General features: G+C 52.9%; 1 protein-coding gene across 3 annotated transcripts in view; it reads right to left on the bottom strand.

Annotated features, from left to right (window-relative positions):
• Jup (junction plakoglobin) overlaps positions 1–12,521 on the bottom strand; it is a 29,024-nt gene extending 16,503 nt beyond the window's left edge. Inside the window, exons 1-2 of one of the 3 annotated variants that reach the window (XM_052195043.1) lie at positions 12,371–12,521; positions 1,017–1,232 (exon numbers count right to left, since the gene is read on the bottom strand). In XM_052195043.1, the coding sequence (XP_052051003.1) occupies positions 1,017–1,224 (208 nt within the window). In that variant the 5' untranslated portion in view covers positions 1,225–1,232; positions 12,371–12,521. Of the gene's footprint in view, positions 1–1,016; positions 1,233–11,816; positions 11,908–12,370 lie in introns of those variants that run through there. The other 2 variants (XM_052195044.1, XM_052195046.1) reach the window with 2 other exon arrangements.
• Between the last annotated feature and the right edge of the window lie 4,707 nt (positions 12,522–17,228).

Raw genomic sequence — 17,228 nt, 5'->3', positions numbered from 1 at the left:
AAATAAAATAAATAAATCTTAAAAAATAATAAAAAAAGAAAAAAAAAAAGTCCCATATAACCCTGCTGTGGCAAATGTCCCAATTCTCCAGTAGAGAGGCAGGAAGGTCATTCTCTAATTAACGAGGAAGGAGAGGCTACCCACTGGGATCTCCTACCTATACACCTTCCTTTAGCTCCTAGGAATACCCCTGGCCCAGCCAGGCACAGAGAGGTTCCTACCTGCTCAGCCAAGAAGGAGACCTAGGACACAGAGGCTCAGTTCATAGAGCCCTAACCAGCCCCAAATCTCCTACAACAGCCCAGGCCCTAAATCTCATCCCCTGGACCATTTAGGGCCCTGGGAGCATCTGCGAATGACAGTCCTAAAGCCAAGTAAACCTTTGTCCCAGAAGGGAAGGGAACACCTGGACCAGTAGAATATTTGCCTTTGTGATAGAAACCCACAACTGAATCAGCTACCCCATGCCCATCCTCAGTACATCTGTTTGCCATGGGCTAGCCCAGCCTAAGCTTGAACACTGTGACTCTTCCACCAGACTGGGGGGTGGGGTGGGGCGGGTTGTTCCCTGTCTCTCTCATCAGACACGAGGTTCCTGGAGTGGAAAGAATATGTCTTCCCGATAATCCCATGGTCTCTCCAACTCCCACCCTGGGGGGTACCAATCAAGTCTCCTTATTGCATTCCTAAGATCCCAGAAGCCAAGACCTTTGCGCCCCAGTGGCACCCTGGGTCAGCACCTATGCCTCCCGACACATTCAGAATTCACTGGGGTGACTTCTGTATCTATCTCTGAGTAGCCACATGTTCCATGAAGACTTCCTGTGTCCTCAAGAGTGGGAACTGTGAAGCCGGGTGGTACACACCTTTAATTCCAGCACTTGGGAGGCAGAGGCAGGCAGATCTCTGGGAGTTCAAAACCAGCCTGATCTACAGAGGTGTTCCAGCACAGCCAGGGCTACACAGAGAACCCCTGTCTCAAAAAACCCAAAAGGAGAAAACCCCAGAGTCCAGACCTTGGTTCTGCGGCACCCCCTGTGTATAGGTGGTTGTCTTTTTGAGTGTGTACTGTCTGCCACAGGTCTCATCCTCGTCCATGATGCCCTTGCTGCTGACAGAGGGCACACAGGTATTGACGCCCGAGTGGATGCCTGAGTCGTAGGTATATGTCTGCTGCCACTCCGTCACCTTAATGGGCTGTTCCATAAGGTTCATCACCTCCATGGTGGCTGCTGAGGACAAAAAACAGGAGCACAATGTCAGCTGGCAGGAGGGACACCGTTACCTCCAGTTTCAACCCAGCTGTAGCCCTCACCCCTAAAATCTACCCTCCTCCGGAAGCCTTACCATAGCCTCAAGGGCCTCAGAATGGTTACAGACAGCAAGGTACAGGAATGCCCAGCCCACAAAGGGGCTTCCCAACTAGAAGACAGCATGGTGCACAGTAGGACTGTAGAGGAGTCATTATGGATAAGCATTGTGTTTTTGCATTCTCCAGCTCTGGTGTGGAGACAGGAAACAGCCAGATGCCTCTGGTCCAGCCCAGGCTCACTCGCCAGCCTGCCCCAACCCCACATTTCCCACATTTCCAGTGGAAAAGGAACTAAGGGCTTCAGGCGGCAGCTGTGGAGCTCTGTAGACCTGCCCTCAACTCCACTGGAGTCCTCTGGGAAAGGTTGCAGAGGCTGGCGCACACCTGTCCCCCATTGGATAAGAGACTGGGTGGGGCAGGGAAGCTGTCCGACAGGTTTCTCTGGGTCGCCCAGGGCTCCCTCAGAGTTCCTGAATCTCATATTCCAGAAGGTCAAGTTTAACCAAGCGCTTCCTCTCTTCCAGCTCCCAGCTTTCCCAGCCTTCTGAGCTCTACAGACCAGTTCAAATCTTGGCAAACTACTTCCTCGCCAGTCCACCTCTCCTTGGGTGCCAGTGGCTTCAGACATTCCACCACACTCATCTGGATGCCGGGAAGACAGTGTTTGGGACTGTCTAAGACGCGCTATGGTGGCAGCACTTAGTAGGTGTTAACTGGTGGGGACCAGGTTGTTGCTGTCCTAACTGCCTCACCCCTAGGATGTTCATTCACCATCCAATTCCTGGAATCCAGGCTAGCAGCATGGAGTGGGGCAGGCCTCTGGGGTGGTCATACTGTTGAGGACTCTCACCCTGTTCTGAGGACTCAGGGCCACTTTAAGGCTCATGGGCATCTGCACCTACTTGATGTGGTCTCCCCATTTGGTCTGTTTGGTCCCACTGTCATGGGCACTGACCCTACTGCCACCACCACCACCTACATACAGGCAGTCATGCAGAGAGACAATAGAATGTCTGAGGACCTACTATGTGCCCACACCTACCTCCAGACCCCTCACAAATACCATCAGCCTTGCACATGGGTTTCAAAGCTTTGTTCTCCAACTTATAGATATGGAAACTGGCTAGAGATGGGACCAGAGAAGGGATCAGGCATAAGAAAGCTTGATGCTGAAGTCTTCTGCCTCTACGCTCCAATACTGCCTCAGAGAATGAACAGAGCCCAGGCTAATCCACTCGTAAAATGGGGTGGTGCCTAGCATCTCTCAAACAGGTTGTTCCACCATGATGGGGGGGGAACCTGCAAAAATTAGGGTGGGGCAGCTGGTATACTGAGAGGCGCCACCCCAGGAACAAAGAGAATCAGGGGCCTCTTCTCAGTGACAGCCCCGGCCCCACCTTTCAGAGCATGACGACAGAGGGGCATGGTAGAACACGCCTGTCATGCCTGTACCCAGGAGACTGGGATAAAAGGTTCACCAGTGGGAGACCAGCTACAAAAGAAGACACTGTTTCAAAGAAAAAAAAAACCCGAAAGCATGATGAACTCCCAGCCCCTCCCCTGCCAAAAGCAGTCCTAAAACAGACAGAGGCAGGAGCAGCACCAGCTCCCAGCTGCCACCTTCCTCCCTTCCCGCCATCCTGGGTGACTCAGAGTTTCGTTTGGGGTTGATAAACAACAGCAGGCCCAGGCTACCGACAGCAGGCTCCGTGCCACCAGATGTGCACAGCTGCTCCCAGACACTTGCTTGGAGTAGCTATTTTAGAATCCACTTCCCGACGCCTTCTCATGCTCCCCTCCTCCAGGCTCCAGCAGGGAGACATGGGAAATCAGGAGCTTGGAGGAGGGCCACTTGAGAAAATCCTACCTCCCCCACCACTACCCCCTCCCCCTATCCTGTCCTCTGCCCCAAGTGTGTCTCCCAAAGAGAAAAACTTGAGGAGCTTGGGAGGAATGAGTGGGTTGCAGAAATCATCTTTGGGAGGTAGGGGGAAGACCCCCGAACCCTGAGCTCTTAAGAAAGTGAAACCCGAGCCTGGTGGTGGTGGTGGTGGCGCACACCTGTAATCCCAGCACTCTGGGAGGCAGAGGCAGGCAGATTTCTGAGTTTGAGGCCAGCCTGGTCTACAGAGTGAGTTCCAGGACAGCCAGGGCTATACAGAGAAACCCTGTCTCGAAAAAACCAAATCCAAACAACCAAAAGAGAGAGAGAGAGAGAGAGAGAGAGAGAGAGAGAGAGAGAGAGAGAGAGAGTGAAACCCACCAGCACTGACTCTCCAGTGCCCAATGGAGGCAAAGTGTTCGGTCCAAGAAGGTGAGGAAGAACTGCGCCCGTAGCCATGAACTCCCCAGTCCAACCACAAAGCTGCCTTCCACTGAGACAGCCAGGCAACCAGCCATCTAGGACCCAGAGAGATGGGAGAAGGCTCATCTTAAACCAAGGACTAGCCCCAGCTCAGAAGGGCACACTGCAGTCAAGGGTAGCCTCAGGAGAGAGGGGTTCACTCACAGGCTGGTCCTCAGGCCCAGCTGGCCAGGCCTGAAGCCAAAGGAAGCGAAGGGCTGGAAAGCTGCCCAGGGCCAGGCAGAGGTCAAAGGATATCAGAGGGCACGCATCCAGTTCTCTAATAGCCGGTGAATTCCAACCCTGCTGGTAGGCCTTTGCTGATTCCCAATATGGAGGTGGGGAAACAGAGGCTCCAAGTTGCAGAAATGGTGGCATTTTGCTCAGTGCTGGGTCTGCCTTACTTGTGGACTAGGATCTAGTCCACCTCTTAAGAGTCTGGGAGAAGCTGAGCCCTCTGACCAAGGGGAGGAAGGGAAAGGTAAGGATGAGGGTGATCACAGGTGGAGGGCCTCCCGTCTATGTACTGGTCAGATTAGGGTCTCAGCTCTACCATATATGCTGGGAATCTTTGGATGTCTTTGGTTTGTTTTAAAGGATTTTATTTATTTTTTAAAAGTGCATTGGTGTTTGGACTGCATGCATGTCTGTGTGAGGGTGTCAGATCCTCTGGAAATGGAGTTACAGACAGATGTGAGCTGTCGCGTGAGCGGTGGGAACTGAACCCGGGTCCTTTGGAAGAGCCGCTGGTGCTCTTAACCTCTGAGGCATCTCTCCAGTCCCTTTGGGTGCTTTTTAACCCGGGAAAGGCTGGCCCCATGATCTCAGAAGAAGCACCGACGCCAATGTGCCAGATTCTAATAAGATACTAGGGTTCCTGTGTCAGCTAAGGGACGTAGAGGTAGAGTAGAAAGCAACTCAGAGAGGGGACACTCCAGAACTCTTCACAGAGACAGAGACTCTCACTCTCGCAACAGGAAGGCTGGTAGTCAGCCATCAGACGGGATGGTCAATCAACCTCACCTTTCTCCCTACTAACTCCTCAAGAGAGCCTGGGAAATTCTTCCACCACAAGCAAAAGTACAGGTTTGGCCGTTCTCAGGGCGGAGAGGCCGCACCCAGTTCGGTCTCAGCATTCTTCACCCTGGATCCACGGGTCAGACCTTCTGCAATGGCCCTGGACAGAACCAGGGTGGAAGTGAGCAAGACAGTGGTGGGGCCCTGCCCAGGCACTGGGCCAGAGATGGGTAGAGACGGAGACAGAGACAGGGCGGGTTTCCTCGTTGAAAGGGGGACCTTTGTTTAGCAGCGGGACTCTGCTCCATTGTTGGTGGCAGGGAGGAAGGAGCCAGTTTAGAGATCACAGGGTGGAGTAGGAGGGCAGGAAGAGAGAAGAAGACACGGGCCCTTGAAGGGTACGCAGAGGGCCCTTCCCCCACTGGCTCCAGACTGGGGGTAAGAGCCCCGCCCTTCTTGCCTGTTCTTCTGTACAGCCAGCTGGGGTGCTGGCACTAGCGCCCTCCATCCAAGCCGTCCTGCAGAATGACGCCCAGTCCTGACTTTAAAAATAACCGCACCAAGAGTGACAGCAGCCTCCCGCCTAGCCAGCACCTGCAGGGACAGTCAAGCAACAGGCACAGCCAGGCTGCTCTGCTAAGCGACAGTAAAACACCTAGAAATGGGCTCAGGAGCAGGCTGCCTGAGAGGCTGGGCCGGACCTGGGTGCAGAAACAAAGGCACACATGGCAGACAGAGCTGGGCTCTCCCAGAGGTCCTCTGGGCTAGAGGTTGGTACCCTATGCACACCCAGATCCACAGGCTTACATCAAAGCAGGAGCGGAGCGGTAGGGGGTAGGGTAAGCATCTTTGCAAAGGGTCTCCATCATAGCCAACACCTAACTAGCTGTGGGCCTTTTGGCAAGTCAGATCATTTACTTAGTCATGGGACCCCTTTTCCTCAGACTGCATTCGACCTGAACAGACCTGCCACCCTCCCTGCCTCTCCTTCAGCCTGAAGCAGTAGCCAGTCCAGACAGAACAGTCTCCACCTCGGGGAAGGGCTTAGAGAGGACACCAGCCCTAAGCTTTCCTGCTCGGGGCCTCTGGATCCAGCTGAGAACCTGCCCCCAGCCCCAAGGACAGAAAGAAACACACACTGTCATGGTTCGCACATAGAAATTTCTAGAGACTGCTGATTCCAGGAGGGAAGCCCTCACTGTCCCCCAGGGCCCCATTCTACCACGGCGAGAGGCTCCTGGGCAGACACTGTGGTTTCCATCACCAGGATGGCCAAGAGAGACAGCAGGAGCTACTCGTGCATGGTGGATGCTAAGGCCCGGAGAAGACAAGGGAAGTTTCAAAGGAACATTCTCACTTCCAGCCTGGAGGGCAGCCCAGGCCAGACCATGGCTGAGAAGAGGTCTGGAGTGGGAGAGGCTCAGGCCATGACCCAACTGCTGTTTGTTCTCTTCTGGGCGGCTTCCCAAAGCAAACAGAGCCGGGTGGGAAAATGGAGGGGATGTGTAGCAGGGGGAAATGGCCCGGCCAAGTGGCCTGACCTAGGGAAGCTCAGGGTTCCCCTAACGGAGGGCTCCAGCTGCAGCTGCATCCCTGATGAGGACAGCATGCCAAGCCAGCAGATGAGCCCAAAACGGGACTCCGGGGAGTGGAAAGTTACTCCAGCTGTTACAAGCCACTAGCCAGCACCATTGGGGCTTAGGCAGACCCATTAACAGCAGTTGGGTGCCAGCCAGTTAGGGTTAGGATGTTGCAGGGGTAGGGCTGGATAGGAGGGACCTAAACCCTTAATGACCGGACAACATAGGCTGCAGCAAGCAAAAGCTTTGCAAGAAGGCTTCATGCACATGCCTTGGTTGGGGCTGCTAAGATGGTTCAGCAGGTAAAGGTGCCTGCAGCATAGCCTGATGACTTGAGTTTAATCCCCATAGCAGGACAGAACTGACTTTTGCAAGTTGTCCCTTGACTTCAACCTGTATGCGGCAACAGCCCAGACCCACCTCCCAAATAAATTCGTACTTGTCAGGGTGAGGGCATAGGAGGGCTTCACAGAGAGTAGCCAAGAGTACGCCATGCTAGGAAGCCTCCCTGGGTTCTAATCCCTGTATTGTGCAGGAGTAAAAGCAGATCACCACTGTATACAGAGCTCACAGTGAAGGCAGAAGGTCAAGAGCAGAAGATAGGAGGGCTGCGGGGAGGAGAGGAAGGTTCAAGATGGCTGCCCCACACAGATTAAGAACAGCTTTTTATTCTCACAAACTTCTGTGCATTCCTTTAAAAAAAAAAAAAAGGCAAAAAACGAAAGATTAGCCAGCCGGTGATGGTGCCCACCTTTGAGCCTAGAACTCCAGAAGTAGAGGCAAGAGTTTGAGGCCAGCCTGGTCTACAGAGTGAGTTCCAAGATAGCCAGGGCTGCACAGAAAATCCTCTCATGAGGGAAAAAAAAACAAATATATGACCAACTGAGTACGGTAGAGCATGCCTTTGATCCTGACACTCAGAAAGGGATACATAGAGATTCTATCTTTAAAAACAAACAAACAAAATCAAACAAACAAACAAAAGGAACTAATATGGGTTTCTCAGAGAAGGGAGGCAGAGGGACAACCCACAGCGAGGCAGTATGTTGATTGCCCCGCCTCTTCTCGCCATCACTAGACATAAGATCTCTCTCTCTCCACACTGGTAAACCGCAGAGAAAGCTGAGCACCCTCCTCTGCAGCCAACCAAAAGTTAAGAGGCCAGGAGGCTAGCACAAGCAGACAGTCCAAGAACTCACTCTCTTCAAACCTAGCCCAGGAAGTTGCTGGAAAATGGGACAGTCAACCACGTCCCAAGAGAAAGGCCTCAGGGTGTCTGTCATCTGCGGAGACAGGAATCCCAGTGACCTGTCCTGGCCCGTCTCAGTCCCGTCTCACTACCTTTTTCTTTCAGAGTTACTGGGCCAGCCAGCTGCCAGATGCCCAGTTTTCCATTTGGCCCTGTTTGGTTCTTCTTCCCAAAGTCCCCAAACGAAGTTCCCTCCGAGGAGGATTCAGTAGGGTCTCAGACTGACTCTTCACCCACAGGAAGTGCCTCCGGGCCAAAGGTGGCCCTCTCCAGAAGAGACTCTACCATGAGCCTCCACCTGCTTCTCCTTTTGAAGTGAAGACCTCCCATCTGGAGCTGGAGAGATGTCTCAGCAGTTAAGAGCACTTTCTGCTCTTGGAGAGGACCCAGACCAGTTCCCAGAACCCAGATGGCAGCTCACAATCCTCTCTAACTCTGCTTGGGGGGGGGGGGGGGGATCTGAGACTGTTTTCTGGATAGGAAGTCTTTTTCTCTGTCTAGGCTCTTCTTTTCATAAGGACATCTGTGTGCCCCCACCCCACCCCCACCCACCTTGTCCCTGTCTGCCTCAGGGTGCTTGCTGGAAAGCCACAGGCCCATCATCGCACGCCCTGTGTGGTAATCTGCCAGAAAGACTTCATTCGCCCACTGTGCTTCCCAGCCAAAGCTCCTTGCTTAGGGCTGTCTTCTCTAAGATCAGTAATCATGCCGTGCGCGCGGTTCCATCCTGATCTTAAGATCTGCTAGTTACGAGCCTCAGTCTTCAGGGTGTACCAGTATGCAGGCGCAACCTAGCCCCATTCTGGTGCCAGGTGCTGGGTTGGCAGAGGAGCCCAGATCAGTCATATCTAAGAAGACCACGCATCACCAAATCCTCAGTTGGGGGTTAGGACTCTGGCTGACAGGTACCCCACACACACAACCCCTCACCTTACTCCTAGCAGTTTTCATAGCCCAGATGCTAGGGTTTCCAGCCAGGACAGAGCAGTAGAAAACTCCTCTCCAAGCAGCCTGGCTGTGCTACCTGGCATGATCCAGCAGGACTCTCACCCAAGCCTAAATCTGACTCATGTGTCTCTATTCTCCAGAGAGCGCTCCCCGCCCCGCCCCCACTTAAACTTGGCAAAGCCGCAGACACTAGGGGAGCAGATAGCTCCCATATCCTATCTCAGTCTAGAAAGCTCTGAGCCACGCTGTCCTTCCCTCTGGTCTCCCCTCACTTAGACCCTCACAGCTCCTGGTCTTTGGGAGCTAGCTGCTTTACCGCGGACCACAGTGAGGAGAACTGGGCCGCCAGGGTGGTGAGTCACTCCCACCTGACAAACCTGTCCCGCCTTCTCCACCCCCACACGTCTAGCAGGGCTCTCCTAAATTCCCTTCTATCCTCTGAGCTGAGGCCCTCTGAAAGGGGCAACAGAAAACTTCCATTTAGGGCTAAAGAGATAGATAGCTTCCTTGGTAGAGTGCTTGCTGAGCGTATGTATATATATATGAAGCCCTGGGTTCGAGCCCCAGCACGGGATCAGCCAGCTACAGTGCTGCATGCTGTAATGCCGGCACTTGAGGGGTGGAGGTAGGAGGATCACAAGTTCAAAGTCTGAACAGTTGAGAGATGGGCTGATTGTATTAAAGCTAAATTGGATCCATGGAAGATAAAAAAAAAAAAAAAAAAAAAAACAACTCCTGAAAGTTGTCCTCTGATCTCTACAGATGTACTGTGTCCTGCGCATAGTCAGACACACAGGCCCACACAAAATATAAATATGATGATGATGATGATTGTTTTAAAATTTTTGCCAGGCACAGCAGCACACACCTGTTATCCTAGGGAACAGAAGCAGGTAGCTCTCTGAGTTTGAGCCCCTCCCGCCCCCAGTCTATATAGCAAGTTCTAGGCCAGCTAGGGCTGCACATTGAGACCCCGTCTTAGAAAGAAGAGAAAAGAAAAGAAAAAGGAAAAGAAAAGTAGTTCAAGGTGAATCTCAGAGGCTATCCTAGGCTACGGGAGACTCTGTCAAGAAAGGACAGTTAGAGGTGCTTCCGGGGCTGCTGATGGATTCATGGGAAAGTGCTTGTCTAAGTTTGTGCAAGGTCCTAGATTTGGTCTTTATCACCCAAAAGAAAAAAGGTGGTGGTGGGGGGGAGAAATCCTTCATGAGTTGCAGTGGAGCCAAAGAGCAGAATGAGGTCTGAGCTTAGGGCTCTCTTGAGTCTAGCTGCGCACCACTGGGCAAGGTACTAACCTTCCTTGCATTTCTGAGGAAGACATTAACTGCGGCTGCCTCTGTAGGCATGATTAGTGAGAGCCACTGTAGTGAAAGAGCTTGGTACCAGATCGTCTTCTGGCTTTTACTGACCATCAATCAAGTACTTTCTGGGTCGCTAGGTTTATTTATTCCTGAGGTCACTGAGCCTAAGAAGCAAGGTGCCTTGACCCAGGCTGCACAGGTAAGGAGACACCGTTCAGAGACTCAAGCCAGCTCAGTCCCCCCACGTCCCAGCTCTCAGAGCTGCCCCCTTAGACTATCTCTCTAGATCGCTGTCCTTCTGTGGACCAGCCAAATGTGTCACCTTGTTCTAAAGTAGCTCTGCAGGAGGACAGGCCTTCCTCTCCTGGGCAATGGCCTGTGGGGCCCCCAGGAAGGAAATCAGTCAGTCAGGCTCCGCCTGACCTTCCGTTCCCACAGGCTGCATTCTCCAAGCTCAACCTTAGCAGGCCAGACGGCGGCTCCAGAGGGAAGTGGGGTGGAGCTTGGGTGCGGAGGAGGCTCCTGTCACCCAAGCCCAGACTTGATCTGGCAAGAAATGACTAATCGGATCCTACCTTTGCTTCCCCTCCCTCCAGTCCGGTCAGAAGCCAGCTTGGGCCAGGCAGCTCCTAGCCATACTTCCTCAGTACTGTCTCTTCATGAAATTAAAATGCCTTCCCCTCCCCCACCCTGGCACAGAGAGGAGGGGAGACAGGTTGCATGGGCCTAAACTTCATGCCCCATACCCCGTGCTTCTTGAGGGTGGCCACACATATCTGTGGTAACCCACAGGACCTAAGGGGGTTCTCCTTCAGGGAAGAGTCTGTCGCCCACCTCCACTCTCCAACCAAGCACCACCTGGGCTTCCAGGTGAGTCAGAAGAAGCAGCGCTCACGACCCTCGCCCCATCTTCCCTGTGTCCCAGGCTAGTGCTGGGCATTCTTGCTCTGTGGGCTCGAAACGCCTCTGAAGAGGCCACTCTTCAGATTTGTCTAAACCAGCCCAAGTAGAAAGTTCACAATTCCAGCCAGAGGAGAGCTCTCGGCCGGCACACGGGAGGCAAGGGGAGAGGACGTGATCACACTGTTCAGCCTGAGGGTGCCTGGCATGGAAGAAGCCTTCCTCAGCAAAGACCTCCTCCTGTCCCACTTTCCCCGCCAAACACTCAGGAAAAGAGTGGGTGGAGGAGCGACTTCTGGCGAGTCCTCTAGAAAGAATGCACCTTCATAATTTAGAAACCCAGCGAACCGGCAAGCAGCATTCCCCGCCCTATGCTATCCTGCCTCAATTGTCAGCCAGCTAAATAAAATGGGGGATGGAATGGGGGAGTTAGGGAAAGACTCATCACTCTTCCCAATCTTCCTACTTTGGCCCAGCCCTGCCCCAAGCCCATTCCTGGGAAAGGGGCAGAGCTTAGGAGAGACACTTAACAGGCCTCATATAAGGGGGTGTGGTGGTCCCGGGAGGAGGGGAAAGGGGAAGGAAGAAGACACTTCCCCTTTCAGCAACGCCCCCATCCCACCTCCATTGGTCCCTACTTCAAGCCCTAGGGGCCTAGCAAACAGGATGGAGGGGGGGCAGGGAGAACAGGGTCAAAGCACACACCACCGGCCTCCGTTCAGCTTGGAGCAGACTAGGGGAAGGGGCTTTTCCTCCAAGAAGTACCACCAAGCCTAGAATCAGCTCTCAACAAGGATACGGGGAAATCCTAGAAAAGGCTCCCATGGTTACTTTCTCCTGGAAAGTTTGTTTGGAGTGATTTCTCAACAATAATGGGTTGCAGAAATCAAAAGATATTGCTGTTTCCCTATCAACACGCTGGAAAACACAGCTACCAAAACTGGGCGAGTGCTTCTTAATTTTCTCTACCGGCCCAGACTCCAAGGCCAAGCCACTAGTGTCAGACATCGGTAGGGCACTGAGCTCAGACCCTTCACCAGTTCCCCCGTCACCCCATCCCACCTCCGTAGAAGAAGGCATAGACCAGCGTACACTAGAGTGGAGGGAGGCGCCACAGGTCCAGCTCCGAGCTACAGGGCAGGGCCTCTGTCCCCCAAGCGCTCACCTGCTCTGCTCAGCAGGTGGGAATCGCGTCCCTGGGAAAATGTGCACTCGGCCCCCACAGTTGGGTAAGCTGGGCGCAGACAATAGGGCCCCACCCAGGCCTGGGGGAGTAGGGAGGGAGGGAAAGCGAGGATGACGCGTGGGGTGGGGTGAGGGTGGCCCCAAAGAGACCAGGCAGCAAGTTTCTCGAGCGGTAAATTCCTGTCACTGTGGGCTCCTGGACCAGGCGGAGCGGGTCAAAGTCTGTCTGGTCAGCTCCAGGGGAGAGTCAGGGACGCTGTGTCGAGCAAGCTCCGCGGGCCCTAGGGGAAGCGCGAACTCCGAGGCACCTGCCCTAGTTCCTCCCCGCCCTTCTCAGACCTGCGGTTCACCGAGCCTGGAGGGGCGCTCCAACCCGGATCGCTTGTCCCAAGGGTCCCCGCGCCCCGGACCCCAGCGCGCCCCCTGTCGCTGGTGTAGGATGCGCTCCCTGGCACCCGCCCTCACCTGCCCTGAAACCGCTGGAACCAGCCTCTCGGTCGCTTGCTGTCCCTACTCTCCCGCTGTGATTCGTACCTGAGCGTGGAGCCGGGCTGAGCGGGGTCGGGGTCGGGTCTGGCCGGGAGGGAGCCGGCGCGGGCAGCGAACTGAGCTCGGCGCGCTCGGGCGGCGGCTGCTCCGGACTCTGGCCAAGGCAGCAACTCAGTAACCGAACAAAAGGCAAAGGGACCTGACAGCCAAGCCACACCTCTCGCCCCCTCGAAGCTCCGCCTCCTAGGGAGACTCCCACCCGCTGAGGCTATCTCACTGGCTGCCCAGCCTGACTATCCCATCGAGGGGCGGAGCCTCGCGCCGGGACCTCTACCACGACCGCCTCTGTTTATGCGCTCACCATTGGCCCCAGTGACTGCCAGTCGGCTCTGGGGTGGACGCCAACTTGAGGTCTCATCCTCACTCTGCATCTATTGGCAAATAGAAAGTTTCTTCCTCATGATTGGACAGAGGGCTGTCAGTAAGACTAAGGAAAAAGCCAATGGAACAGGTGGGGCGTGACTTGCCCCACCCTAGCCCTAAGCAGGTAAGACTCATTATTCTCCCCTTCCCCCTACCTGTCCAACAGGTGAGTCAGGGGGAGGCATGGGAAAGGACTGACGCCTTCACTAGCCAGCCGACTCAGCGTCAGGCTTATTCATTCTTGCCTCAACGTAGTAATAAGATGTTTGTAAAGCATTTCATAGGCTTTGTGCTAGGTTGGGATTTCTCCCCCCTACAAAAGATGGAGTGTTCCCTGTTCCCTTCTGTTTAGAACTAGAAGGCCTGGGTTTGGGTTCTCCCCTTAATCTTCATATGACCTTAGGGCAGTTAGTGTACCTTTCACCTTATATCTCTTCTGTAAAGTGGGTTCATTAGCTTTATCTATCTTAGGTTGGAGAGATTAAATGACATAAGCTTTGTAGAAGCACTTAAACAGCTGAGGAATGTCAGTATTTAAGCCAATAAGATGGTCAGTTTGAGACAGTTCTTAAAAAGTGCTGGAGCAGCCAGGCAGTGGTGGCACAGGCCTTTAACCTCAGCACTCAGGGAGGCAGAGACAGGCAGATCTCTGTGAGTTAGAGGCCAGCCTGGTCTACAAAGTGGGTTCAAAATGATCCACATTAAAAGTATGTTTTTAATGGCTTGTGTGATGCCTCAGTTGTGCAAATGTGACGACCTGAGTTTGATACCTGGTGGAAGAAGACAATGAAGTCCCACAGGTTGTCCCTCTGTCCCCTGATCTTTCCCGGCTTGGCCCAAGTGCCACAGACATAAAAGTAAATAAAATGTAATGTGATTTAAAAACTAAGCTCCAAAAAGATCAAAAAACTAGGAAAGTACACTCTAAACTCAGACACCTTCTTATTTCAAGTCCCAGAGCAGAAGGGTCAATGTGTGTTTATGGGGCGCTGTAAGGGGGTGCGTACCGCTCCAGAGAGAAACAGACAAAGGAGCAGCAATTTCATCAAAGACTAAATGATGATGTAAGTAAGGTTTGGGGGGCTTGGGGGGGGGAATCAGACAGCAGATGGAAAGGAAGGGAGTACGGGTCTAAACAAAACGGAGCAGCAGGCCCCACCCCCCAGAGTGGGCAAGGCTGTGCAGCCAAAAGAACTCAGTAGGTAGCCTAAGAGGACATGGATATTTCTTCCAATGGTTGAATACTGACTGCTGTTGCAGCTGTGCGTGAACCAAGGGTCTCTAGGCATTCATTTATTCAACGCTAGTACTGAGCACCAAATGTGTGCCGGGTGCCAGTTTAAATCTTGGCTGCACAGAAAATTAAAAGTATCTGAACTCTGAGAGCTTACAGGGTGACAAGAGGAAACAGCTTGTGTGGGTGGGAGTTGGGGGAGTGGCTGTTTAGAAAAGGATTTCCTGAAAGCGTGCATGCGCGCGTGCACACACACACACACACACACACACACACACACACGAGAGCTTATGGGTTCAAATAACTCCAAATGAAGATATCCTAACAGTATCTTTGACCACACTCTCGCAACAGAGAAAGGAACGAGGCTTAACTTGTCCTCTCCCAGCCAATAAGTCTTCCTGGAAGGGAGAGGGAGCGGAAGATAGCATCATCCCTGGTCTAGTTGTGGCTGCACATGCCAAGCTGCCAGGACCCCTCTCCCCTCTGCTGTTTCCCTGACTCCCACTCATGCCAGCTTACCTGGGGATCCTTATCTCTACCTAATCCATGACCCCACCTGCCTCCTTGCCACCCTCCACAGTGATCAGCCCAGGGCTCAGGAAGAGCTCACCGTTCCAAGCTGCTGCCTCTGCCAGGGTTCCACCTCCACCCATTCCTCCCACCCAGTCATGCACCACTTCCAAGCCCCTAGCAGGTTTCTCTGCTGCCTTTCTCTTCACTTCAGCCAACTGGCAGCAGGGGAAGGCTGGAGAGACAGAGTAACCTAGGTGGAATTGGAGGAAGGAGTGGGATTTCAGAATAAACTCTGTGTGTCCGCAGAAGGCACCCCTGCTGTCTTCTTAGTATGTAACAAGCCACAGCACATCACGTTATCAAGGCCAAAGCGAAAACCCCAGGTGGAGGCTCCAATGTAGAAAACAGAGCCAGCTCCTCCCAGATGGATGGATTTCCTGTGTGTTGCTTAATCTCCTACTATGTGCCTGCCAAGCACCAGGGTTTCATCCTCATCTGAGGATACATAAAGGAATCAGAAAATAGTCATTCCTGGAGTCAGTTCTTTTGCATAGGCGATTTGGCCTCCCGGAGGGAGAGGACGCATCGGAACGGAGCTGAGCATTGCTGTGACCATGGTCTTCTTTGCAGTTTGAACTTGAAGGAGAGGGACAAGGGCATCCAACCCAATCTTCTGCTTCCCAGCCTTTAAAGGCAAGGATTTTTTGTATTTGACAAATCTCCAAAAAAGGGAAATTCTTCAGTCTCCCTTATAGCTAATGCCCTTGTCTCCTTTTTCTGACAGTGGTGAGTTTCTTCTGATGTCTAGCTTTAACTTGTACCCCTGCAGTTTAACCTCATTTCTCTTGCCCAGAGCTCAGTAGGCACAAAATCCTTGGGTCACCAAGACATATCTGATTAACTCAACCTTGCAGCCTTTTGGAGCCTGAGAGTCGGGAGTAATAATGCCCCAGCCAGCCCATCCCAAGCTCCCCAGAGACAGAAGCCAATGATCACGATGAGGGACTGTGCATTGGAGAACCTCTTTAAGGCAAAGGCAGCCATCAATGACATAGTGTCCTGAGCAGTCAGCACGCCTCCCCTGCTTATGTCATTTCTTCCTCATGCCTCCTGATAGGCCTCTGGGCCATATAAGGAAGCAGGCGAGGAGTTTCTGTTTCTTCTTCTAATTATTGTATGCACGCTTGATGAGGGTGTGTGTGCTATAGCTTTCCTGTGAAGGTCATACGACAACTTTGCGGAGTTTGACAACTCCTATCATTTCTTTTTTTTTGTTTGTTTGTTTTTTGTTTTTTTGTTTTTTCGAGGCAGGGTTCTCTGTGTAGTCCTGGAACTCACTCTCTAGACCAGGCTGGCCTCGAACTCAGAAATCCACCTGCCTTTGCCTCCCAAGTGCTGGGATTAAAGGCGTGCGCGTGCGCCACCACGCCCGGCTCTACTGAGCAACTCCTATCATTTCTAATGTGGGTTCATGGGCTTCAACTCAGGTTGCCGGGTATGCACAGAAAACACCTTTACCGAGTGAGCCATCTCACCAGCCTGTGTCTCTGTTCTTCATTTGAATTTGACTTTTATGTGGTGGAGAGCTCTCCTGATGGACAGCTGTATTTGGACCTATAGAACATACACACACACACACACACACAGGTGTATACACACAGGTGTACACACACACTCAGACACATATACAAAGACCTTTCAGTCCTCAGGTGGCCTAGGAAATACCCAACTTTGAAGCATGCTGCAGCCTCTGCCCTGGCTAACAGTGATAGAGAACAAATTACAAACTGCTGAAGTTGTTCTAGGCAGCTCTATATCAAAGACAACGTTAAAATCTAATGGTGTCATGAGCATGCTTAGCTATCATTCCAGGTACAGAGCCATCCTTAGGCATGGGGAAGAGGCCTTCTGTCCCCAGTCCTGGCCTTCAAAAGCTCCAGCTTTTCGTCTCTGTCCTGACCTTCCTGGGGTTGAGTCTCCACCCAGGGCCAACTAGGGGAGAAGGTCACACAGAACTCACACTACTTGCAGACCAGGTACTTGAAACCTTCCTTGCTTAGTATGGACTGTGCTTCTAAGTCGATGAATCTTTCACTATGGCCCTCCATCCCAATGGTTCTGGCAGGTCTGAGTGGTAAGCCAAAGAAATCACAAGTTCAATGGCAGCTAAGGAAGGATGCAGCTGGTGATACGCAAACTCCTGTGTCTTTACGCATGTGTTGGGCCAGAGGCGGCTTTGTGTTAGGAACAAAGACAGGAAGGAGGGAAGGTAGATGTCTCAAGGGCTGGAAGCTGGGGACAAGTCTCCCTGGGGCTATCATATTCTGACAGAGCAAGAATTCTAAAGTCCTTCCTGGCCTTTGGTGGCCATTGTCGGGGTTCTCTTGTGCAGGGATTGCTTTTTTAACAGATTGCTCGCTTGCTCAGAAACTCATATCGATCTGCAGCCTCTCTGCGAGCCTCCGCAGGTCCTTTAGCCCCTGCCCACGGATGTTGGGGGCAGGGCTTGTTCGGGGTGACCCCTTCAAGGCTGGATCCCCAGGGACACAAGCGGCCAGAAGACTCTGGAAGTCTCTGAGCGCCCTGCTGGAGGGATCCTCACTTCAGCTAGAGCTGGAAGAGTCTCGAGGAGGGCGGGTGCCCTCCTGCCTCCTCTGTGCCACTTGGTTCTGTGGAGCAACTGTGAGGCCAGATGCTGCCCACAGCTAGTGCTGTGGGTGTGCTCCCAGC

The sequence above is a fragment of the Apodemus sylvaticus genome, chromosome 10 (assembly GCF_947179515.1).
Source record: "Apodemus sylvaticus chromosome 10, mApoSyl1.1, whole genome shotgun sequence".
NCBI classification, from domain to species: Eukaryota; Metazoa; Chordata; class Mammalia; order Rodentia; family Muridae; genus Apodemus; species Apodemus sylvaticus.
Note: the sequence above shows the minus strand (reverse complement) of the source record. Positions and strands in the feature narration are given on the sequence as shown.